This window comes from Dermacentor albipictus, chromosome 9 (genome assembly GCF_038994185.2).
Source record: "Dermacentor albipictus isolate Rhodes 1998 colony chromosome 9, USDA_Dalb.pri_finalv2, whole genome shotgun sequence".
Lineage (NCBI taxonomy): Eukaryota > Metazoa > Arthropoda > Arachnida > Ixodida > Ixodidae > Dermacentor > Dermacentor albipictus.
The window spans coordinates 118,269,121-118,293,157 of NC_091829.1; the positions used below are offsets into that span (position 1 = coordinate 118,269,121).

Below are 24,037 nucleotides of genomic sequence, written 5' to 3' on the forward strand. Positions count from 1 at the left end.
CTAAATGCATTTCCAATGAGAACTCTTGTGGCTGAAAACTTATAATTAAAGTGCTTTTGCTGCTTTTTTAAAGCACCGTAATCCCTGTAGGGTGTCAACAGGTGTTCCCGCAGTGGATACGCTGCGTCCCCTAAAAGATGGTAAGACCCCTGACAGACTGCAGAGATTTTCTTTGAAAGTGGCGACAAACTGAACACATGCGAATCATGCATTTTGCTTGAACTTCCAATGAACGTGTCCAGGAAGCGCCTTTTGTCATCGCAGACGGCCTGTAGTGCGAGTGAAAGGTAATGGTGCCTGTTACAATATGTTGAAGCAACCTTCTTCTACGGGCACTGTATCTTGATGTATGACCCATCGATGCAGCCAACAACATCAGGCATTCCAGACACCTGCAAGCAAGTCATACACTTGTATTGAGCGATATCATCCATGTCTGAACATAAAATGAGCATTTGCAAGGAGGTTTAAGGGAAAATACTGGTGCTCATACCCATTAACTGACGTTAACAGCATACCCTTCATGGCACAGCACCATTTATTTTAAGTTAAAGAAACAAAATACAAACCAAATGAAACTTTGAGAAGTACTGAGGGCAGCCTACACTGCCGTGCACACAACATATTACATGTTTTTTTTTTACTATCCACTTCTCCTTTTACTATAGCAAAATGGGAGAGAAAATAAAACAAACCCCGTGTATCTTCCCTTAATCGATTTGAAGCACGTAATGAGAATTTGCTTGCCAAAGCAGACATGGTCTGTATCGCATCGTGCGCCCGGAAATCTGAACAGACATCTACTATTGTGGGTGATGACAAAGCATGCAGCATCATTCCTAAGCAAGGAATTGGCTGTGATCCCAAGAGATACTTTTAGGTTAAATGTTTCGACCACCACTGGTATAAATTCTGAGTGTTATCATCACAAGCTATCATGGTTTCATGAAGGTCCAGCATTATAGAGCTTGAAATAGCAAACAAAGCGTGCACAGTGATGTTGCAATATCAATAAAACTTGGCTGGCCGATATTCAGTGCTTCTTATAGGTAAAGAAAATCAAAACAAACCTTCTCAAAACTTCTGGTGAGGTTCTCCAGGTCAGCCGACAATTTTATCAACGAGTGTCCCAGAGTCAGGACGAAGTCGGCTACTCTATGAAGGATTCGGTAAACGGAGCTTTCCGACAAGTCGAACCGGCTGGCCACGTTTCTCGTGCAGGTTTTGTTGGCCGCGTACCTGCGCAGTGGGATTACACGCATCCGAAAAAGCAGCTTCAGACTACAGTGCACTTCAAGCAACGAGCTCGTAGTCAAATGCGTTTTTATGCAGGCATCCGACTCTTTCGAGTTTCATTTATCGTTGTTAATTTGGCAGGTGCATAGAAAAAACGGAGAGAACTAACCAGATAAAAGACAAGATATGCGTTTCCGCAGATTTCGCTGGAACCCCTCCATGTGTGCCCGAAGGGCACGTTGACGACGCGGCAAAGTCGGCGATCAACTTTTCCGCCACAAGTCGAGATAGCCTGAAGTGCCTTCGGAACTGCACAAAAAAAGAAACAGAAACGAAAGCAGCACAACGTGTTAAACCTTCAGTATGCTGCTTTCTTTTTTATTTCCTTACCTCATCGTCCGAGTACTGCCGCACGACGTCCTCGATGAAGCCGACTACTTTAGGCCTCTTTGCGGGAATTCGGAACATCCTGTCGAATTCCCGCTCGTAAGCGGCAGTTTCCGCGTCGCTGTCACTATCCGAGCAATCGCTCGTGTCGGAACTTGAGCTTTCCGACTCAGAGCTGTCACTATCGAGTAGCAGAAGCATTGCCGCACGCTTTGCCGAACCAGCCGAGCCGTTCATGTCGTCCGTCATTACCAACACAACTCGCGAGTCGTGACCGGTGGCGCCTCCCAGCAGACAATCGCGGTAAAGGAAATACGTCACGCAGAGTTCCGGTCCACTCCGCCGATTTTGGCGGAGCATCTTCTTCTGCTCCACGCAGTGACTTCCGCTCTGAATCCACTCCGACTCTCTCATTGGAACACCTTACTCCTGCTCTCACTCTGTCATTGGAACAAACTTGCTCCGACTCCGCCATTGGAATTCAACACAAGAGGCGATGAAGCTACCCGCGTCACCAAATTCACACAAACTTCGACAAGCAAGAAAGCACAAACTGTGAGGGGGGCGTATTTGAACAGGTTAACTTTACGAGTGCGCCTTTCTGCCCATTTCAACATGTGCATTGCATTGCGAGTGATAGTGGCGTCAACGCCCCCTGTAGCGATGAGCGCTACAGGGGGCGTTAAATTTAAATAAACCTGTATTTTCTTAACTCTTCATGTATATATAAATTGACTAGGAGTTTCATTTTCGTTGAATGAATCTAACTGTGTCTCGCTTGAATTAAAAAACGCGTTTTTCTTTCCTAATGTTTGATCCCTGCAAACGTAGTCGCGCTTCAATCGCTGCTCCCATAACCCCCCATGCTGATGTCGGTGACAATCTGTACTGAACCGCTTTTCGCCCGAAGCTTCGCGACCTATTTGAATCGACCTTGGAAAAGCCGTCTTTCTCAGCCAGGCAACCTGTTTTTATAGCCACCGTCGGTGACGCATACCTCGGGTGACGTGGTGGTGGCGCTATGTTTTATCGGCCATGCAGTCCAGCGTGCAACTGTGTTATGCGTGGCCAGATGATAAGAAGACGGAGGGTGCGCAGAAATATGCGCGGAGAGCGTCGCCACATCGCCCCCCTGCGGAGTGGAGAGCCGTCAGGGCTTGTAAAAATCTGGGCAGCGTACCCAACGTCCGCTGCGTGTAGTGACAGAAGCAGGCTGCGATGTCGGCGGTCGTGGATGGACGTCTGTGGGTGCACTGGTGTTCCCTGGTTCGGCGGAATCGGTGTAGGCTGGCTTCAGCCGGTCGATAGAGACGTGGACGGCGTTCCCTTTAATGCGCAGGGTGAAGGTTTTGTCGTCGCGACGGAGAACTGGGTTGGGTCCGCTGTAAGGTGGCTGTAAAGGCCGGCGCACGGTGTCGTGGCGGAGAAAAGTGTGCGTGCACGTTGCCCGATCCTTGAAGACGAAGGGGCGGTCTTACAGTGGTGGGCTGCAGGTGACGGGTGGAAGGCAGCGATGGTGCGTCGGAGCCGGGCGATGAAATCGGTGGGATCTGACGTCACAGTGGTGGACGGCGGTGCAGCAAGAAATTCGCCTGGGAGATGGAGGGGTTCCCCGTAGACGAGCTCTGCGGGTGTAGCCTGAATGTCGGGCTTGAAGGTGGCGCGAAGACCTAGGGTGATGGCTGGGATGGCTTCAGGCCAGGTTGAGTGCGAGTGGCACATGACTGCTTTGAACAGTCGGTGGAAACGCTCGATCATGCCGTTGGCGCATGGGTGGTAGCTGGTGGTCCGGGAGCGTTCGTACCCGATGGTCAGCCCGAGCAGCTGGAAAAGGTGCGATTCGAACTGTCGTCCTTGGTCGGTGGTGACGCGGCGAGGGGGCCCGAAGCGGGCAATCCAGCCGGCGAAGAAGGCCGAGGCGACGTCTTCTGCAGTGATTCCCTCGAGGAGCCATGGCTCAGGCCATCGGGTGTACCCATCGATGGCGGTGAGGCAGCAGCGATAGCGTCCAGCTGGAGGCAAGGGCCCTATGATATCAAGGCGGACGTGTTGAAACCGACCAGAGGTCTGGGGGAATGCGCCGAGTGGTGAAGTGACGTGCCTGGTGACTTTAGCGCACTAGCATTCAATGCAGGAGCGCGCTCAGGTGCGGCAATCCCGCTGCATGGAGGGCCAGATATAGCTATCGGCCACGAGACGTGGAGGCGCGTATGCCGCGATGGCTGAGATTATGTAGCTGGTTAAAGAGGCCACGGCGATGGGAAAGGGGCACGTAAGGCGCCTGCTTCATGCTGTTGATATGTCGCAGTAGATAGTCGTTGTCGATTCAGGTATGGGGACTTGCTGCAGCTGTAGCGAGGACCCGCCCTTAAAAAGCTCCTGCCGTTCGGCGTCCGTAGTCTGAGCCTTGGCGAGGACATCAGCAATTATCTGCGAAGGGCTAATAGCTGCCACAAGTGAAAGCGTGTCGGCGACCACGTTGTCCTTTCCGCTGACATGTTGGATGTCGGTGGTAAACTGGGCAATGAACGAGAGCTGGTTCTGCTGGACCGGCGGGAGTTTGTCACGGCGTTGAGAAAAGGCGTAGGTCAGAGGCTTATGGTCGGTGTAGATAGTGCAGTGCTGTGCTTCGAGAATGTGGCGAAAGTGCTGAACTGATTCGTATATCGCCACAAGTTCTCTGTAGTAAGGTGGCGAACTCGACGGCATGGGGGTCGTGGTTTCGTCGGTGGGACTGGCCGCAGAAGGGGTCGTTTTGCGAGCTGAGAGTATCTTGGAGAAGAACGCCAAAGAATGCCAGGTGTTGTCTACGTGCTGCATAAGGGCGGCGCCTACGGCGATGCTAGAGGCGTCCGTGAAGAGCCCCAAGGGAGCGTCTCGCACAGGATGGGAGAGAAGGGTGGTGGTGCAAAGAGCAGCTTAGCATTTTTTGAAAAGTTGCGTTAAAGCCGGTGTCCACGTAACGGGTTGGTTTCCTCGTAGACCAGCCAAGGCATCATGGAGGAGAGCCTGGTACTCGGCTGCGTGTGGCAAGAAACGCCTGTAAAAGTTCAGCACACCGAGGAAACGGCGAAGGTCTTTAGCGGTGATTGGTTGAGTGTAATTTTGGATGTCTGAGATGCGTTCAGGTAAGGGTCGAGTTCCCTCTGACGGAACTTCATGGCCGAGGAATTTGACAACTGAAGCGTCGAGCGTGCTCTTTGGGACATTGACGAGTAGGCCGTGGTCATCCAGGCGTTGGAAAAGCAGACGAAGGTGTCTGTGGTGTTCGTCGGTGTTGCGGGAAAAGACCAATATGTCGTCAAAATACACGAAGCAGAAGTCGAGGCCGCGGACGACTTCGTCGATGAAGCGTTGAATGGCTTGTCCAGCGTTCCTCAGGCCAAAGCTCATGAAGGGAAACTCGAACAAGCCGAACGGAGTAATGATTGCAGTTTTCGGGACGTCGTCTGGATTGACGGGTATCTGTGTGTAGGCCTTCACCAATTCTAGCACGGATAAAACGTGGCAGCCAGAAATGCAATGGGCGAAGTCCTGTATATGGTGAACGGGGTACCTGTCGGGAATGGTGCGGCCGTTGAGGGTATGGTAGTCCCCACAGGGCCGCCAGCCTTCGCTCTTCTTCGGGACGAAATGAAGTGGCGAGGCCCATGGGCCATCGGAGGCGTGGACGATTCCCTCCCGGAGCATGGATTCGAACTCTGCTTTGGCTATACGCATGCGGTCCGGGGCAAGGCGACGGGCGTGACAGAAAACCGGGGGGCCTGGGGTGCTCCGGATGTTGTGCACAGTGGTGTGTTGCACATCCCGTGGCAACCCGCTGGGGCGCGTTAAACCGGGAAATTCGGCGAGGATGGCGTGGTACGGTGAATTATGTTCGACACTGAGTACCTTGATGCTTGGCTGGTGGGTAGTCGTTCGCTGTCCTGGAGCGGAATGTCCCGTTGTCGCGTCGATGAGAAGGTCGTGGCGGCAGTCTGGAAGGAGGTTATAATGCGCCAAAAAGTCTGAGCCGATGATTGGCTCGGTGACGTCGGCGATGACAAAATTCCAATGAAGGTCACGGCGTAGGTTTTTAAACTGGACGTGCAGGCGGAGCGAGCCGTAGGTTTTGATTGGGGGCCGGTTTGCCGCGCTGAGCTCGAAAGACGTAGAAGGATGGGGACCTTGCAGATGGGCTCGCGGGTAGCAGCAAATGTCGGAACCGCTGTCGACAAGGAACCACTGCTTCGTAATTTGGTCGGTAACGAAGATGCGACGGCCTCCAGGTTGGCAGCTCGCAGCCGTGGCTACGAGCTGCCGTTGGCGTTTGCCTGATTTCTAGCGGAGCATGGTGGTCGACATTGTCGTTCTCTGTCCCCGAAGCGTCGATGGTAGTAGCATCGGTCATCGTCACCAGGCTGCTGTGACAGGGTAGTCTTCTGGCCACGGCTTTGCGAATGGCGTGTCGGCAAATGTTGATCCAGTCGTCGTTGAATGGAGCTGAGCTGTCTGTTGATGTCGTCTATACGGAGCGCAAGCTCCATGGTGTTCAGCGGTGCGGCGACAGCCTGAACGGTGGGTGACAACGGCGGCACGGAGACCTCGATGACACGATCAGCGATCCCGGCGAGTTGGTCGAGAGGTAGCGTAAGCTGAGCCTGCAGAATTGCCCGGACGTGCGGTGGAAGTCGTTGAAGCCAAAGTGCTCGCAGTAAGGAATCCTGGACTTCCATGTTGCCCGCGAGAGCACGCATGTGGCGGAGGAGCTGCGAAGGCTTGCGCTCGCCAAGTTCTGCGGACTGAAGTTGTCGCACCTTCTGGTCTTCCGAGAGTGACAGGCGGCTAATGAGTTCAGTCTTGAGGTGTTCGTAAGGGTTGGCCATTGGTGGGTTGGCAAGGACATACCGGACCTCGTTGGCGTAGCGGGCATCGAGGTGGGCGACGACATAATCGTAGCGGGTCCGGTCTTGCGTGATGTGCGCGAGGGAGAACTGGGCCTCAACTAGGGCGAACCATACCTCGGGTGAGTCGGCCCAAAACGGCGGAAGCTTTACAGCGACACGCCATACGCCGTGCGCGGCAGCGTGCGGGATGCCATCTGCCGGGGTTGTGACGTCCTCGGCGGGAGCCGGCAGGATGCTGTTGCACAGAACCATTGAGCTGGTCGTGCCGTTCCTGAAGCTGTTGCTTTTGCTTCTAGATCACCTCTTGCTGCTTGTCTCAACACCTGTTGTGTTGAGAAGTTCCAGCTGTCGTTGAAGGGCGTCTTCTTCGTCCATGGCGATAGGTTGTTATTCGTTGTCCGGGTCACTAGATGTGGGATGTCATGTCTGCCGAAGGACGAATCCCAACATAAAAACGTAACGATTCTTTATTCGACTAACGATGGCAGCAGACGGGCCTAGTAGTGGAAGGTAGAAAAGCGGTCTTTCTGAGCCAGGCAGCCTGTTTTTATAGCCACCGTCGGTGACGCATACCTCGGGTGACGTGGCGGTGGCGCTATGTTTTATCGACCATGCAGTTCAGCGTGCAGCTGTGTTATGCTGGGCCAGATGATAAGGAGACGGAGGGTGCGCAGAAATATGCGCGGAGTGTGTCGCCATAAATCCATCCATCCATTCAAAGGGCAATATGTATTGCTCTAGAGCTCGAGCTAATTTCGGAATATCGATAAGCTTGATGAAGCAAATGCTGAAAAGCTATTATTGGTCATTTTCTTAATTACTGCGAATGACTTGTGAGCCATAGGCCGCCGTAACGGACGGCACGCACCCGAAGGTCCATGTTAGAAGGTCTGTTTTTAAATATCATGAAAAGTCTTCGCAATAACAGTGTGCACATAAGATTGCATACGTTTGACATTGCATTTTCCAGCCATGAAGTTCGCGAGAATACGCAGTAAAATACCTTGTGTAAACTGTCTTTATTGAGCTTTGTCCTTGCGAAGCCTTCAAGACAACAGTGTTTTGTCACTATAGCCCATCTTGCGTGATAAAGGGCTAACAGCGTACACAGACGGGGACAAAGTGAGGTACAACAGGACACAGCGTAATTCTGGCTACGGCGCCCTTGTATGCGAACTTAGGCTCTAAGGGTGCAGGACTGCCCAAAAGCAGAAAAAGGCGAGGGCGACTTGAAGCAATTGCCGTAGAGCAGGTTCCAATTGAAAAGGAAGGTTCAACCTATGATGCAGGCCACTTTGATTAATTTTAAAATAAAATAGCTCGTTCGGACATCTCTGAGCACATTTTTTAAAGTTTGCATATTTTGGTCGAACAAAGAAGGCTTTAAGGAAAATTATCATGTCCAAACTGCCTCGCCAAAACTTCCTTTCAAAGTAGTTGCTGGGCTGAAATTTTGTCAGGAACAAGACCAGGTACTTTCTATGTTTCTAAATCTTTATTACCACAAAAATTGTATGTGCCTGACATGTAATGACAACGAAAAAAGATTGAAGTTAGCGTCAACGTGACATTCTTACAGAAATGCAATGAAAAAAGCGTGATTGGCATTATTCTGCACTGCAACCCCTTTAAAAGGGAGCTAAGAAAAACAATGAATGTGTCATTATTTCTGAAATGATAGTTCTCAAGAGGGGGCACGCTTAATTGGTCCGCATGACAGCCATAAAGTCTTTCCTATTTCATCTATATATTGAATTTAGAATATATGTACCTAAATATATACGTACGCTTATAAAGCTTTATAAACATTGCTGTAAATATTTTCATCAATATAAAATTATACCTATAAAAATGGTTCAACAGCCCCGCATCCTTCCTTGTCACACAAATTATTTGTTGAATATTTGAAAACTAACTAGATATCATTTGATTTCAGTAATCTAAGAACTCGTTTAAAATTTACGTCATTTCTATTTTTCTTTTAATATGATCACCCAAAAGGCAGTTCCAAGCGGCATGTAAATGTCTCCGGGTGAAAGTCTAGATAATTTCACGCAGTAACAAAATATTGCAACGGAACAGCCGCCACAGTGTGGCTGCACTAAGGAGGAGGAAGACGACGTGGGCCTGCTTGATATAGCGTCGCCATTTTCGCCTTCCGTTAGCGTACCTGTAAATAAAGTGTATATAGTATTGGGCTTCAGCTACACGTAACAATAATTTGGTGGAGGTGGACGTTCCCCGTACCCGTCATGGAGCTTCGCAGCGGTCGCAACGGCGACAGTGGAACTTCGGCTCCTGCTGGCGGCGCTTCATCTACACAACCGTCTCCGCCTGCAGCCCCGACCTACGTCGCCGTTTCCGCCCCTAGGGATCCTGGTGTTTTCAATGGAGTCGGCAGTCCCGATATTGACGACTGGCTCCGCTTATACGAACGTGTAAGCACCAGTCACAGGTGGGATCCGACTAATATGCTTGCGAACGTTCTTTTTTACCTCGACGGAGCTCCACTTGCATGGTTCCAGACTCACGAAGACGAGATCTCGAGCTGGGATCTCTTCAAAGAGAAGCTCCGCGACCTTTTTGGCAATCCGTTCGGTCGCCAAGTCAATGCCAAGGAAACCCGTTCCACACGTGTACAGACGTCCGCCGAGTCCTACGTGTCGTACATTCTCGACGTCTTGGCCCTTTGTGCCAAGGCTGACCCGACCATGTCTGAGGACGATAAAGTTAATCACGTCCTCAAAGGCATTGCTGACTACGCCTTCAATTTACTGGTGTTTACGAACGTCACAAGCATCGATACGATCCTCAAGGAGTGCCACCGTCTCGAGCATGCTAAAAGCCGCTGTGTATCCCAGCACATCACGTGACTTCCCAACACAGCTGCTACGTCATCCTGTGAGGAGCTCTTCCACCAGCCCTCACGATGTGACAACTTGACCCTCATCATTCGCCGGGATCCAACGGGCAACTAGGACGCGGGCGCAGCAGCGTAGAGGCTAGAATGGACCCCCGGCAGGCGACCATGATAACTTATAACCACCCGGCAAACGGACCAGCCCAAAATCCGTCAGAAACACAAGCGATGGAGGAAGCCTATCCCACCGCTTGTTCGGGAGAGAGCGGGCTATGGAGCGGAGTATCATAAGATTTAGCAATGCAGCAAGATATGCCGAGTTTGGCAGACACGGCAGATCAGCAGGAAGAAGACAAAAACTGGCAAATGTACTATTCCCGACGCCAGAAGAAAGGGCTTAAGCGCGCTACGCAGAGCACCGACATTTTGAAACCGGGCGAGCCTCACGCTGCAGAGAACAATATCAAGATGGCACCGGCGACAGCAGCTGGCGTGACGTCAACGACACAAGGACAAAAGAGCGGCGCGGCGAGGCAGTCGAGACAGAGACTCCCGCTCCTCCCGTTGAACGACGCGAAGATCATTATTCGGCCCAAGGGCGGGCTGAAGGTTAAGGAGCTGAAGACTTACCAAGTGGCACGCGCTATCCAAGAAGCGTGTGGCCGAAAATTCGGAGAAGACAAGTTCCTGGTGGGACTCCGGCCAGGTTCCAACATCATCAACGCAAGCGCCTCGGACGAGGAAGCAGCCGGGATGATCAGGAAGATCAACTGCCTCAACTTTGACGGGCATAATTACGACGTGAACGCCTACGTGGCGCTACCTGAAGACATCAGAAGAGCCGTTATTCACCGGTTACCCCCGGGAATCGCGGCGGACCTACTCGAATCCAAGTTGCGCCTACGCACCCAAGGAGTGGAGATTTTGAGCGCCAATTTGCTGGGCAAGTGGGAGACTGCACTCATCACTTTCGACGGCCCTTTCATCCCCAAATACGTCATTTTTGGGGCATGCGAGTACAAGACCCACCCCTACAGACCAACTAGACAAGTATGCTTCGTATGCGGCGAGCAAAGACACCGCTCGGACGTGTGCAATGTGGGTGCAATCCAACCAGCGCTGCACCCACATGCTAAAAACACTCAAGCAGTCAACAGCCCAAATAGCACGCATGATCACGCGGGTGTCACAAAAGAGATATGGGATGAAAGAAGGAGACACACTTAAGCTGGTTGGCAACCTGGTGGTCAGCAGGGTCGCATACTCACTCCCGTACTTCAACTGCACCAAACAGGAAATACAAGAAGCGGACACAAGTTTACGCAAAGCGTACAAAACAGCACTTCACCTGCCGAACAATATATTGACAGAGAAACTAATGGCCCTTGGTTTAAGCCAAGGCCCTTGGATGCGATGCAAATAGCGCGCCCGGGCGTAATCCCGGCCTGCATGAGGCCTGGCCCCAACCCGAGCCCAAAGCTCCTAGTTACGAGCCCGGCCCGGGCAGGGGTAAACAAATGCTTACACGGCCCGAGTCCGCGCCCGTGCTGTGCTGTACCATGCTTTGCCACTTATGTACACGTGAAAATGAGACCTTCTCTGAAGTATATTTGAATTATAACGATAGGCATCTCAGGGCGCGTGGAAATGAAGAATTTTCATCTTTATGAAGTTACCCCTGGTGAAGAAGTCATCGGCTTCGGCAAGCTGCAGCAGTATTTTATTTATACGGCTTGCAGCCTTGTTGGTGGTTTGTTCGAGAGGGCGCCCTACACGCTACATGCATGTAGGCTAGGGCAACGCTGTCGACGAGCGGTGAATTGCCGCGGCAGCATCTCGGGGTCGTATTCTCTGACGGTAGCCTTCGGAGATATTTCTCTCAGTGCGCGCTTATTGGCTGATTGAGCAAAACTACTGGAACCGAGCAACGGGCCGTGTATAACGAACTCGCCGTACCCTCTGATCAGCATGAACTTCAAAATCTTAACCACTTGTCCTCATGGTGCAATAAACGGATGATGCGGCTCAACATCAAGAAGGGTAAAAGCATGCGGATATGTCCACGGGGCCACACTGTTAGCAGCGCGTGTTGTCTTGACGGCATCCTACTAGATCCTGTGACTTAATACAAGTACCTTGGCATCCAAATAAGTTCTGAACTTTCTTGGCGCATGCATCTTACTAACAACGCAAACTGCATGCTGGGATACTTAAGACGCAATTTTTCCCGAGCAACTTCGTCAGTAAAATTACATCTATATAAAACTCTTGTTCGCTCTAAATTAGACTACGCATGCGCTACCTGGGACCCCAAAAACATAACACTTTCAGTAGTTATTGAAACCGCCGAGAATCGCGCAGCACGTTTCAATCTATCAAATTACTCTCGGCAGGCCAGTGTATCGTCAATTAACTCTACACTTGTCTTACCTGAGCTATTTTGCGCCAGAAATGCTCTTGCCTTTCATTGTTCCACAAGATATATCATTATAATCCACTTCTAAAGGGCGTTGTTTTTCCCCTCTTGTCTACGTGTCATCGCGTTCAGACCATAACTATAAAGTTGGTGTGTCATCTTGCCGGACTGATACCTACAGCGAATCTTTCATTCCAAAGACTAGCGAAGAATGGAACCACCTTCCCGCTTCCATCACCGCCATAACCGACATCGACTGCTCCAAGACTGCCATTCATGAAGCCTTTCGCTAACATGCTTTCTTTACTTGTTATAACTCGGCTTCTTTTTCTTTTACTGTGCAAACATATGTATTTACCACTCCTTCCTGTAATGCCATCGGGCCTTGGAAGTATGCTAAATAAATAAATAAATAACGTCATCCAAGAGTACTAGCATGACAGTATCGCCGAAAGTGATAGTCCGAGAATGCGTGTCCAGGATGTGCCGGGACTCAAGGTAGAACCACTTCCGTATGTTCATCTGAGTTGTGAGGACGACAGCGCCAACAATATTAACTGCGTGGTCCTGCGTCTTTCATCGCATTGCAGCGGTAGTGCCTGCAGCAGAGACAGCTGTGAAATTAAGTACTGGCTTGTTAACAGAATGATTTCACCAAGCTCAGAGCGCATGCGCAGCCACCCGGCCTGCGCCATGACGACAGTCGTCGTCAGCACTCTCCCGCTCTAAATTGGCTCAAGGCAACGTTGAGAATGCTAACGGGAAATGTTTCTAGGGGATTTCAGGGGTTAGTTGCTATGTGCATCTACTCAACACCGTGCCCTATTGCGGAATATATTTATTCTCGCCTCCCTGTCTTTTCATCTAAAGAGTAGGCGTGTTTTTTATGGCAGAAACAAAACACACTTCTTGCATAGTTGCCCTTCAGCCAAATATTAGGACTACGGCAGCGTAGGGAAACTCGCGAAAGCGGTCTGTAAGGACGCGACTAGCGAGAATGAAGGTTTCTCGAACCTCCAGCAGATGGCGCTAACAGACTCGGTGGCACACCTCTTTTACAGGCTGATATGCTCGGGCTGCCGACATTTACAGTAAACGACGACTAAAGTGACATTCAGCGAAACTCATAGTCTCCGTGTGGGCACAACTGCAGTGTCAGATTTCGCAGGCTGTAGATGTGCAAGTGTTCTTAGAGCACGTTTTTATATGTAACCGTCGGATACACAGCCTTTAGCCTGTCTTCTATGAGTTTCCGTGTCGGTACACTAACCATCATTTTTGTCGGAGATAAACGGATGAATCATGTGAGAAAAAAAACAGTATGTATCACTTTGCAGTCAATTAAAGGAGGCCACCAGGACGCCCGCCAAATGGCGCAGTCGATCTTTTGCTCTCGGCTATACGTCGACACGATAATGAAGAATTATTTTTGGCGCCGTCCCATGAAAACATCACGTGCTAAATGTCCTCACAAAAATTAGCATGCGTATACTGAAATCAGAACACGCCCTTACCCGGCACGGCGCGGCGTGCGGTGCGCACACAAAATAAACATTGAAGTGGCCCAAGCGGATGAATTGCTTCTTCTGTGCGACTCTTATAAACTGCTAGATCCCTATTCCTAGTGCGGATGGAGTGAACAGCGTCACTTGAAAGCACAGTTTCTCGCGTCACGACCACAAATGACAAAGGATTTACAGCGATCCCACCGTGCATACCGTTTCACGCTGGCTCTGAAAACCTCGAAACATTCACCGTAATGTCCGGCACTATTGCTGCGTGTCCACTCTAAGTTGATCGATTCAAGGCACTCTGCGAGGCTTATGCGACGAAGGTTGCGACTTCTGCAAATGCAAGCACGAGCAAGCACACACAGGTCCTACCACCACGTCCACTGCCACGTCTGGGCAATGTTTGCTTCTACGCGATGCTCGTGTTTCGACGACACAGTGCAGGACGTGAGAGAGGATGAAAGAAGCCGTCGAATGCACTCGAGCGGCGCTTCAGCCGTGGGAAGGCTTGTGAGAGCAGCGGTGCGTCCCTACTTGTCGACGGCGGCGCTGGAGTAGGCGGCACCCATGGGCGCGCAGTCCCAGTCCTCGCCAACAGCGGCCATGCACTCGGTGTCTTTCGGCGGCGGCGCTGAACAGACGCACATAGGCTCTCGGTACACAAACCAGCAGTACCTGCGCAGTGCCGTTTTAACAGAGGTAAATGTGTAAAACTACCCACCTAAACAAAATGTGCACACACACACACACAATCACACACACACACGCACAAACACGCACACACGCACAAACACACACACGCGCGCGCGCTCACACACGCACACACACACGCACACACACACACACACGCGCGCGCTCACTCATGCACACACACGCGCATACACACACGCGCACACACGCGCACACACACGCACACTCACGCGTGCACACACACACACTCACACTCCCGCGCAAACACAGGCACGCACACACGCTCGCACACACACACACACACACACACACACACACACACACACATGCACGCACACATACACGCACACGCGTGCGCGCGCGCACACACGCTCGCACACACTCGCACACACACACACACACACACACACACACACACACACACACACACACACACACACACACACACACACACACACACACACACACACACACACACACACACACACACGCGCGCGCGTGCGCGCGCACACACAAAATGGTACATGCACACTCAGAGAAAAGGTGAGAAGGTGATCAAACCTACAGCTGAATATCAATCACAATGTGTTCCTCAGTGAAGTGGGAGTCAGAATGGAGCAGTGAGCATGGTTTTGGGTGTGGTTCTAGTACAACACAGTTGAGTTTATGCATGACATTTTTCTTAACCGTGATGTTGGTAAACGAGGTTGACGCTATCTTTAGAGACTTCTCTAAAGCATCTAACACAGTATTACATCCTAAAGTCCTTGCTAAACTTAACGCTGTACTAAATAATTCTCAACTCGTTCACTGAATTTCAAGGTTTCTCTCACCTCGCTTCCAGTTTGTCTCTTACAGCGCGGCCGACTCTACTGCTATTGATGTGGCATCTGGAGTGGCCCAAGGCTCCCTTCTTAGGCCACTACATAAATGATTTCCCTGTTAACATCTGTTCTAACATTCGTCTTTATATCGGCGATTGTGTATCACATGAAATGATTCAATGTTCTAATGATCATTGCCACCTTCAGGCATCATTTGCTGCAATTGAAGTCATAGCGCTGGATTGACATGGACAAGAAAGACGACAGGACGTGCGCTACGTCCTGTCGCCTTTCTTGTCCATGTCAATCAAGTGCTATCACTTCAGTTGATGCAACGAACCAACTAGCCTAACAATCTGCACTCCTGGACGTCATTTGCTATGTTTTGCGCTTGGTGCAACACCAGGCAAATGAACATTATCTGTGATAGAACCGTCCTTATGTCATTCTGCAGAAAAATTTTCTTCCCTTTTTTATTACTCCTTCAATAACCGCGCTGCGGGTGGGGTATACGAGTATAAATATCTCGGTGTCATTTTTACGCACAACATGACACGGGGAAATCGCATCGATTACATTTGTAACAAAGCGCTAAAAAAATTGGTTACCTACGTCGTACATTATCCAACTCCAAAAAATACTAAGCCCCTGTTACATAAATTGCTAATCCATCTTGTTTTTGACTACCAATCTGTCGTTTGAAACCCCTGTCGTTCGGTACCCTTGTAAGTAATGTGAGATTAACAGGCTAGAACGAATTCAGAAAAATAAAACCGGAGATTTATAGGTCGCCGTTATGATTGTGACTTTTCACCCTCCTTCTGCACTTCGTTCCTTGAATTTAACTTCGCTCTGTTCTCGTCAGCGCGTAGCATGGTTAGATTTATGGCTCAGCATTGGGAATTGCTTCGTTATACTTTCGAAAAGCAATTACACTAACCTCGCGCCAGAATCATTGACGAGACGATAATCACAATTTAAACATGTCGATTGAGGTTCTATGATTAATAGACAAGATATAGTACAAGGCAATAATATACAGGAGGAGGCCCAGAGGTCAAGGACTGTGTTGATGGACATGATGCCCTACTTTGCACCCCCCCCCCCCCCCCCACGAATATGTTTAAATTCAGCTTTTTCACTAGCTCCACAGAAGACTGGAATGCCTTGCCTTGGTCTATTCGCTCATGCCCAGCCCAAAGTTTTGTATCTGCTATCCAACATGTAATGGTCTTAGGACATCACCCTTATCGCTACACAGTATTCTGCTGTACATAATTTCCCTCCGTTAAGCCACTCCTGCTATAGAGCTTACTATGCTGCAGTATGTACAAATAAATAAATAAATAAATAAATAAATAAATAAATAAATAAATAAATAAATAAATAAATAAATAAATAAATATGCTTTTGTGGCTAGTACTGTATTTTATATACTGTATGCGATGTGCTTTTGACACTTCTGTTTTGGGGCTGTTGCTGCAACTGAGGGGGCAAGCCTTAAAATAGTTCTTTTTTTCTTTTGCTAGCGGGCCCCAGACCACCTTTATAATTGCATTTCTGTCTCACTGTACTTAAATAAAGTGGCTTGACCGGACTTCACGTTTTCCGCTGGTGCCTCGAGCATGCTACGAGTGCGCGGAAGCAAGCGAGAAGCGCGCGTACACGACCGAGGCGAGCGGGTAGATCTCGAACAGCACGTAGACGAAGTAGGGAAGGCCCGGGTAGAAGCTGATGCAGGCATTGTACACCTGCGAGCCGAACACCGAGGCCACGATGGGCGTCAGCGCCTCCACGGCAATCCACACCGAGAACACCTGGGCTGCGCAAAAGAAGCAAGGCGAAGCATAGTTTAGGGCTGAATGCACAGCACATTCCGAGTTTCTCGGATGTCCGGCTACGAAACCGATATTACCCTCGGTATTACCCGCAGTGTAGCGCATAAAAGGGCACGGGAGACGAAGACAGCGCTACTAACTTAGTAGGAAGCAGTTGTTGGTAACGCTGTCTCTTCGTCTCCTGTGTGGTCCGGCGCGCCCTTTCGCGCTTTACCTCAAGTTATGCAGCGCCAAATAGCCGACCAGTCTGTTCTCTTCATTCGACATTCAGACACTTAGGGAGGACAAAATTTTTCCTTGTAGTTATACTCTGTCAGTCAATGTTATTATTGTACTCAGGAGCGAATGCAGCAAATACACAACCGGTAACGTAATGAAATGCCAGCGAATTGAAACAAAAACCGGAAGAAGATCATAAGGAAGACACAGCCAGAGCAACAGGAGTGTAACACCGTGATTATTACTGATTTTCTGGCGTTCCATCACATAACACTATGTACTAACCGGACAAGCACTCGTCTCACATTGTTAGGTTATGTAAATCAAACAAGTTGTTTCGGGCAATGCAATTGTGACGAATTAGAAGAAAAAATAAGCAAGTAGAAGAAAGATATCAAACAAAGCAGCCTTAAAGGGTCCGTCGCGACACCAAGCTTGGTAACTGGTACGCGTAATGAAACGAACATGAAAACAAAAATAAAAGGTAAGCATTTCAAATGACGGTTTATAAGATAATGCACATCAAAATTCATCGATAAATCTTTCTACTATTTGGCGAATAATACTAGTAAATTAATACAGACAGCATTTTCCATATAGAGACCATGAGGCAAGTAGCATAGTTAAAGACTGAGGTTGATTCAACCATCACAACGTAACACAGGATCGACAGTACATAATGGAGCAAGGTCACAGTGGCTTACCTAGAAATTTTTTTCGGAAGTGGTACGCACTTGGTGCTGAGGGGGACGGAAGGGGGAGGCAGGACCAGGCAGACCGCATAACAACAGAAATATTTCAGGGGGGGGGGGGTGTAGAAGGCGACGTGCCCGGTGTCGCTACCCCCTGGCTACGCCACTGAACCAGAATATCGCTGTAGTCCCAGTCCCTATTTTCTGTCATCGCTTTCTTAGGTTATGGTCGAATCAATCGAAATGCAACCAACTAGCTCAGCAATATATACGGAGGGAAAGAAAAGGAGCCACCAAGACGGCCACGCAGAATAATGTCTCCTCACGGTCTGGCGCTGTTAGTAAGCCATGACAGACCAGTGAGCCCAGCGATACCTCTTCACAGGAACTCTGGAAACCGCCAGGTGGAATCTTGTGTTGCTTTCTTGCGAGCTGTCACGTTTACCAATTCCCGGTAGTATTTCTTTCTCGACACTGCAGTCGTTTCTTGCTCGATAGGCTTCCAAGTGGCATCATGCCCAGTCGTAACGCAGACACACACAGAAGACAGACAAGCTCTCGCCTGCCCTCTCGTTTTCACACATCGGTGCTACTCACGCGTCCGTGAGTCCCCTTGGCCAGCCTCGCTTGGTCGGCAGCTGCGTCGTTTATGAGATCCTTGTGTTCGGGCATGGGAATATCACGTCGCAGCAATGACTGACTCGGCATGAACAAAGCGCTTTTTTTATAACCTCATGTGCTCTCCTGAGGTCTCTGTTTGCCGGTTACATACGCCCTCCTGGAGCAGTACTTTCAAAATCAAATGATTCGTCGCACGAAAGAAAAGCACCCAGCAACGAAAAAAAAAAACACTCCGCGACTTCTACAACACCAGTCAGAATCTTGCCGATTTTTTTTTATTGCGACAGACTAGACGAATTTTCGAAGTCGTCGCCGCCTTCACTGCGACGTTAACTATATAGGTGCGACAAGACCCTATCGCACGGGGCGCACAGTATGTGGTGTGAGCGGGAGGGAAAGGGTGCGCGAGTGAGCCGAGAAATATAGTGGCTTGATGCGCGCCATCTTTCACGTGCTCGATCACGTAGTCAAGCGCGCGCAAGGAAGAGGAAGGGGGGTGGGACTAAGCGCGTGTTGGACTAAGCGCGCCGCCATGGACTAAGGCCATGGCGGCGCATGGCTGTTCGCGCGACAGAGCGCATACTGCGCGCCCGATCACGGAAGTATCCTCCCATGGCTGCAAAAAGTTCGCAATATAGTCGAGATAGCTGATGGTTTTGTGTGTGCTGTCCTCCCGTAAGGAAGCGGTCGTAGCGGGACTTGTTTTTCGCGTTTCCACTAAACGCTTCTAATGTTCGCAGAGCATCGTATCTCAGTAGAGCTATCAGCTGAGATAGCGCTCTTCCTTCCTATCTCATGTTTCCGCCTTTTCTCTTCCCCACACCGATGACCGATGTTCAGGTGTCAGCCGCGCGCTGGAACGGTGCGGTGTGGTCAGTAGGCTATCCTTTTCTCTGCCAACCAATGCTGTCTCCCTCTCTCTATCCGGCGCGGCAAGTTGCGGAGACGCGCCGAAGCAAAAGGCAGCACGACGTGTTCGCTCCCCTCTGTGCCAGCGTTGCAGCAGCGAGCGTTCTTCGTCATTGAGTGAGATCTGCTCACGTTTGCCTGTGCGTGTGGAACCGTGCGCGTTAATTAATGAGCGAATGTTTACTGCAATTTACACAGCCACTAAACCTACGAACCTTAATCCGGACTGTCCAATACATTGTTATCGCTGTGGATGTTTCTCCTTTCCAGCGAATATGATAATATATGTGACAAAATTGAGCGAAAAAATGGGCGTAGGGCTTACTAGTTTCGTCTCGGTTCAGAAGTTTAGACGCGTGCGACTTGATGCCGATGGGCGCCGACGCCTCCAAGGTTCCCAGAACGTAGCCTGCAGCGAAGAGACAAAAATCAGACAGGCCGTGTAACCACAAGGCTACAACTGCGACAGGGCTTAGCCAGGAGGCGTTGATATATTATGATGCCGCGCCCATCTAAATGCGCTTGTTTAAAGAGGCAGCTTTCTTTGCTACTTTGTCCTCTACACATTAGATTCGCCGTGTTGATATATATAGAGTGTATAATTTAAAGTGCAGCATTGCCGCTTTTTACTATCACGAAATTCCGCGTACAATATTTCGATATTTCTTTTCACCAGCTAATTCGTTTTCCGTGAATATAGATTGCTACGTGCATTCTACAAGTCACTCTTGAAACATGAGAACGGTGCACTGCACTGAGAATACAATATACAATGCAATATACAGTAATACAATATACAATGTACAATGCAATATACAATGCACTGAGAAGCAAAAAAGAAGCATAAAACAACGGTATAGCAGAAACAGTAGGTTTAAAACATAATTGAAATTCAGCACTACGATATATTAAATGAAGTTCAGACACAATACATAGCAGCATCTTTCCCTTTATACCGCGGCAAAAAAAAATGTAAATAGAATACCTTAATTTTGGTTTGAGCCCACCGCATGCTCAAACAATTGCTGAAAAAAATTGTTTTTTTTTTGTTTCGGTTCATATTTTCTATGTACCATTTGTTTGTATTAAGGGTGTTCGGAACAAGGAAATGCAACATTTGGGAGCCCAACGCTTTGCGAAGTCGTGGTGGATGCCATTTCTATTTGCGTCTGGTGCTCGTATGCGTGTGCGTTTGTGTCACCGATGAGCGTTGGATTATGAACTTAGCCCGAGGTAAGCTCAAGTTATTCAAGGCGCGAAGTATGGTAAATGACACTAAATTATGGATGGGAGATATCCTATGTTTAATAAACAATGGTCTGGTATGAGCTAGGAAATCTGAGCCAGAAACTATATGGACAGCCTATTTTTGCAGAAGTAGTAGTTGGTTTAGATGCACGCGAGCCGCAGTTCCCCACACAAGATGGCAGTAGCTTATTTGAGAGTGAAATAATGAATGATATATTAATTTTTTTTTACTTTCACGGGAAACAAGTCGCGACCTCGTTGAACAGCTCCTAAGATTTTGACAAGTTTAAAGAAAGATAATGGAAGTAATCAGCCCATTTAATACGTTCGTCAAATATTACGCCAAGAGATCTATATTTACTTACGATTTCGGTAGCGTAGTCTCCAATAAGCAATGGGCTTGACATCGTAACATGCCGATTTATCGAACCAAAAATAACCGCCTTTGTTTTATTATAATTAATTTTTAAGCTGTTTACATGTGACCAGTTATGGAGAATTTCTAATATGACGTTCGCTTCAAGCAGGAGGTCATTCGATGAGTTTCCAGATAAAAATTAACTAGTGACGCCGGCATATATTATAAATTTAGCGCTCTTGGAGATATGGACGAGATCGTTTATATACGCGTTAAAAAGGAACGGACCTAAGATGCTGCGCTGCGGTACTCCGCATCTTATACATTCAAAACTGGAGCTACAACCATCGACATATAGAGATTGCTGCCATTTTTCAAGGTATAGCCTTATCAGCTTAAGCGGGTTGCGTCGTATACCGTATGCATAAAGTTTATCTAAAAGAATGTTATGATTAATACGGTCAAATGCTTTGCTGAAATCTACAAAATTGCCCTGTGTTATAAGTTTATTTTCAATGTCTTGCAAAATTAGTTATTTTTGTTTAAGTAATACAAATCCTGTACATAAGTCTTGTCTAAAACAACACTGGGAATCTGTGAACAGGCGATTATCATTAAAGTAAATTTCCAAACGCTTAAGCAACATTTTTTCTAGTAGTTTCAAGAAAATTCGCAGAATCGATATTGGTCGATGGTCGATACTTGCCCATGTCTTGTGTCGTCCAAGATTTATGGATAACATTAACTTTGGCTAGTTTTAGTCTGTCAGGGAAGGCAGAGGAGGATATCGATAGGTTAAATATGTACGATAAGTGAGGTGCAAGAAGGTCAGCTACAAATTTAATTTGATTTACTGACAGACTCTCTGCGCCAAGGCTGGAGCTATTCTTTAAGGCCATTAGTGGAGCAAGAACTTGGAATGGGTGGGTAGTTTGGAGAAAGAAGGAGTCAGGTGTCTGTACAGAAATTAGGCAGGCAGCATCCTTGTTGTAGTCTGTTTTACGGAGACCAAAAACTGTTTATTAAAGCTATCCGCTAGTTCAGCACCCATTAAGGTTACACATTTTATTGTAAACCTCCTGTAGAATCGGAGGGCTTGGGCATGTTAATGACTGCGTTTATTGTTTTCCAAACTAATTTCACAGCACAGAGACCATATTTTTCAAATATATTTGCACAACATTGCTTACGCGCCTTATTCAACTCGCTGTTTAATTTATTTCTAAACTGTTTGAAGGCAGTGAGGCCGGCCAAATCTTGGCTGGATGAAAATTTTTGATACATTTTGTCTTTCTTTTTTATCTGCTTATAAAGGGATGGCGTAATCCATGGTTTTCTCATTATTTTAATGTGGCGCTTTGTGGACCACGGGAGCATGCATCATATATTCCAGGAAATTTATTTATAAACATATTGCACGCTTCATCTGCACTGCTATAAGTATAAACTTAGGACCAGTCAGCACTGTTTATCATTTTTCTAAATTTATTAGGATTTGTGTCATTAATTGACTGATAGGTAGTAAGGGCTTTTCCAGCGAAAGTTTAAAGTTTTTGTACAACCGACACCAAAATTGGACAGTGGTCGCTAAGGTCGGACGACAATGTACCAACACATTCGACAGTAGTGTCTGCGTTCACGACGTATAAATCTATAGTTGTCTGGCTGGAAGCAATAATTCATGTTGGAGACACTATCACATTTGTAAAACCATTCGATTCAATTATGTTGGCAAGGTTAAGTGACGTGTAATCATTTTCTGCCATATTTCTAATGAAATCGCCACCCAGGACCACAATATAACGGTTAATAGAACGAGATTCGAGAAATTTGTTAGCATAATTGAGAAACTAGTCACTGTTTCCGCTCGCGGGCCTGTAAACTACCGATAAGAATTTTCAATTGGCCTTTATAAACACAAAATTTATGGGAGATTAAAGAAAAAGTTTCTCCCAGTAACTTGACGGCCCTCAAAACCGGTCTGAGGGCAGCAGCGGCAGGCACAGGCACTGCCGCAGGACCGATAAAAACAACACAAGCAAAAAGTAACAAGTTGGCTTAGACATTATGCGAGCAAACAGAAATGCAGCGTAAAAAAAGGCTTGCAAACCATAAAAAACTACGCAATCCACAGTGTACACTAGAGCAACGAAAGCAGTTGTAGAACAAGTAAACATTGTAAGGAAAGAATAAGACATGATTCAGCCATTGACAAAGGCTAATATCAAACGGGGATGCGTAACGACAGTTTACCTCAGAAACAGTCACAAACATTTTAAATGGTGTTCAAAAATCACTGAAATACTCATATAAACGCGATGTAGGACAAGAAGTGACGTCTATGTTATTACGTTTAAGCGTGTTTAACAGGCGTGGTAAGCGATGGCGTAACACTTGAAGAGCATAGATAGTGCTAGGATGCGGCACATACCATTATGACGTAATTTGCAAATTTCATAGCCATGTAACAAGATATAATATAGACTGCCAGGTCACCCCCTCGGGTCCCTCTGTTGAAGAAAAAGCGCGAGAATGATTCTATCGAGATGAGATCATTCTCTTGTGCGCACCATGTTTCCGTAAACATGAAATAATCGAAAGATACCGGAAGATTATGTATCAGCTGCTCCATTTGTTCGTGTTTATGGCTCATTGAGTGAATATTTAAATGCAACGCTGAGAACAAGCCTTTCTTTCTCATACTGGATCCCAGTTCACAGGGGCAAACACATTCAAAATACCGATTGACTGTCATCAAGAAATGAAAAGAAGAATAAAGTACGTGAACATATAGAAAATGGTTGGTAAGCGCTACATGTGCAAAGTCGAGTTCTTGCTGACCATATGCAGATATCTCTGGTACAGTAACAATAACCACGTGGGGCTGGCAAATTGTACGATATAAAATTGGGCAATCAAACTGGATGCTTCATCACAACTGAAACTGTTTACTGCCATAACCTTAAACTCAGGGACACAGCAACGTAATATGACGCAATTTGTTGTGGGTGTAATACCCTTACAAGCAATGTACGAGGGCATGACAAAACTTCTACAGAATAAACTTGCCGCACAGCAAGTGCGCTTGGTATCAGACGCATAGATATGGGACATGTTTTCAAACGTTAGCATTTCTGCGCAGGTAACACCTTTTGCTTTGGACACTATCTGATGATGCAGTGAGCCTCGCGATGGGAGGCATTCATCTACAATGTCTAGCGTGACGTCACAGCTGATAGTCATATCACAGCAACCTTTGGCTTACTGTTGAGTGACTGCCACAACCACCACTGGCTTTCTCCTGCGTCTCTCGGGGACTTTTCGAATGTAAGTACCACGCAG

General features: G+C 48.0%; 2 protein-coding genes across 5 annotated transcripts in view; both read right to left on the minus strand.

Moving 5' to 3' along the window:
- Positions 1–270: 270 nt before the first annotated feature.
- LOC139050078 (uncharacterized) lies at positions 271–1,814 on the minus strand. Its single transcript, XM_070526272.1, has 4 exons — positions 1,627–1,814; positions 1,406–1,545; positions 1,071–1,239; positions 271–392 (listed from the first exon to the last, which is right to left on the minus strand). Exons 1-4 carry the CDS (start codon positions 1,702–1,704, stop codon positions 327–329), a joined length of 453 nt encoding a protein of 150 aa, XP_070382373.1. The 5' UTR covers positions 1,705–1,814; the 3' UTR covers positions 271–326.
- Positions 1,815–12,955: 11,141 nt separating this feature from the next.
- LOC135911258 (proton-coupled folate transporter-like) overlaps positions 12,956–24,037 on the minus strand; it is a 116,000-nt gene continuing 104,918 nt past the window's right edge. Inside the window, exons 6-8 of one of the 4 annotated variants that reach the window (XM_065443454.1) lie at positions 19,415–19,498; positions 16,476–16,627; positions 12,956–13,971 (exon numbers count right to left, since the gene is read on the minus strand). In XM_065443454.1, coding sequence (XP_065299526.1) covers positions 13,789–13,971; positions 16,476–16,627; positions 19,415–19,498 — 419 coding nt within the window. In that variant the 3' untranslated portion in view covers positions 12,956–13,788. Of the gene's footprint in view, positions 13,972–16,475; positions 16,633–19,414; positions 19,499–24,037 lie in introns of those variants that run through there. The other 3 variants (XM_065443456.1, XM_065443458.1, XM_065443457.1) reach the window with 3 other exon arrangements.

Bases quoted from the DNA above. Each gene is read 5' to 3' on its own strand.
- LOC139050078 (XM_070526272.1), bottom strand. From the start codon at position 1,704: ATGTTCCGAATTCCCGCAAAGAGGCCTAAAGTAGTCGGCTTCATCGAG. The intron at 1,546-1,626 runs GTAAGGAAATAA...TTTTTTGTGCAG, and splicing joins GGCAGTACTCGGACGATGAG to TTCCGAAGGCACTTCAGGCT. The intron at 393-1,070 runs GTTTGTTTTGAT...ACTTGCTTGCAG, and splicing joins TCACCAGAAGTTTTGAGAAG to GTGTCTGGAATGCCTGATGT.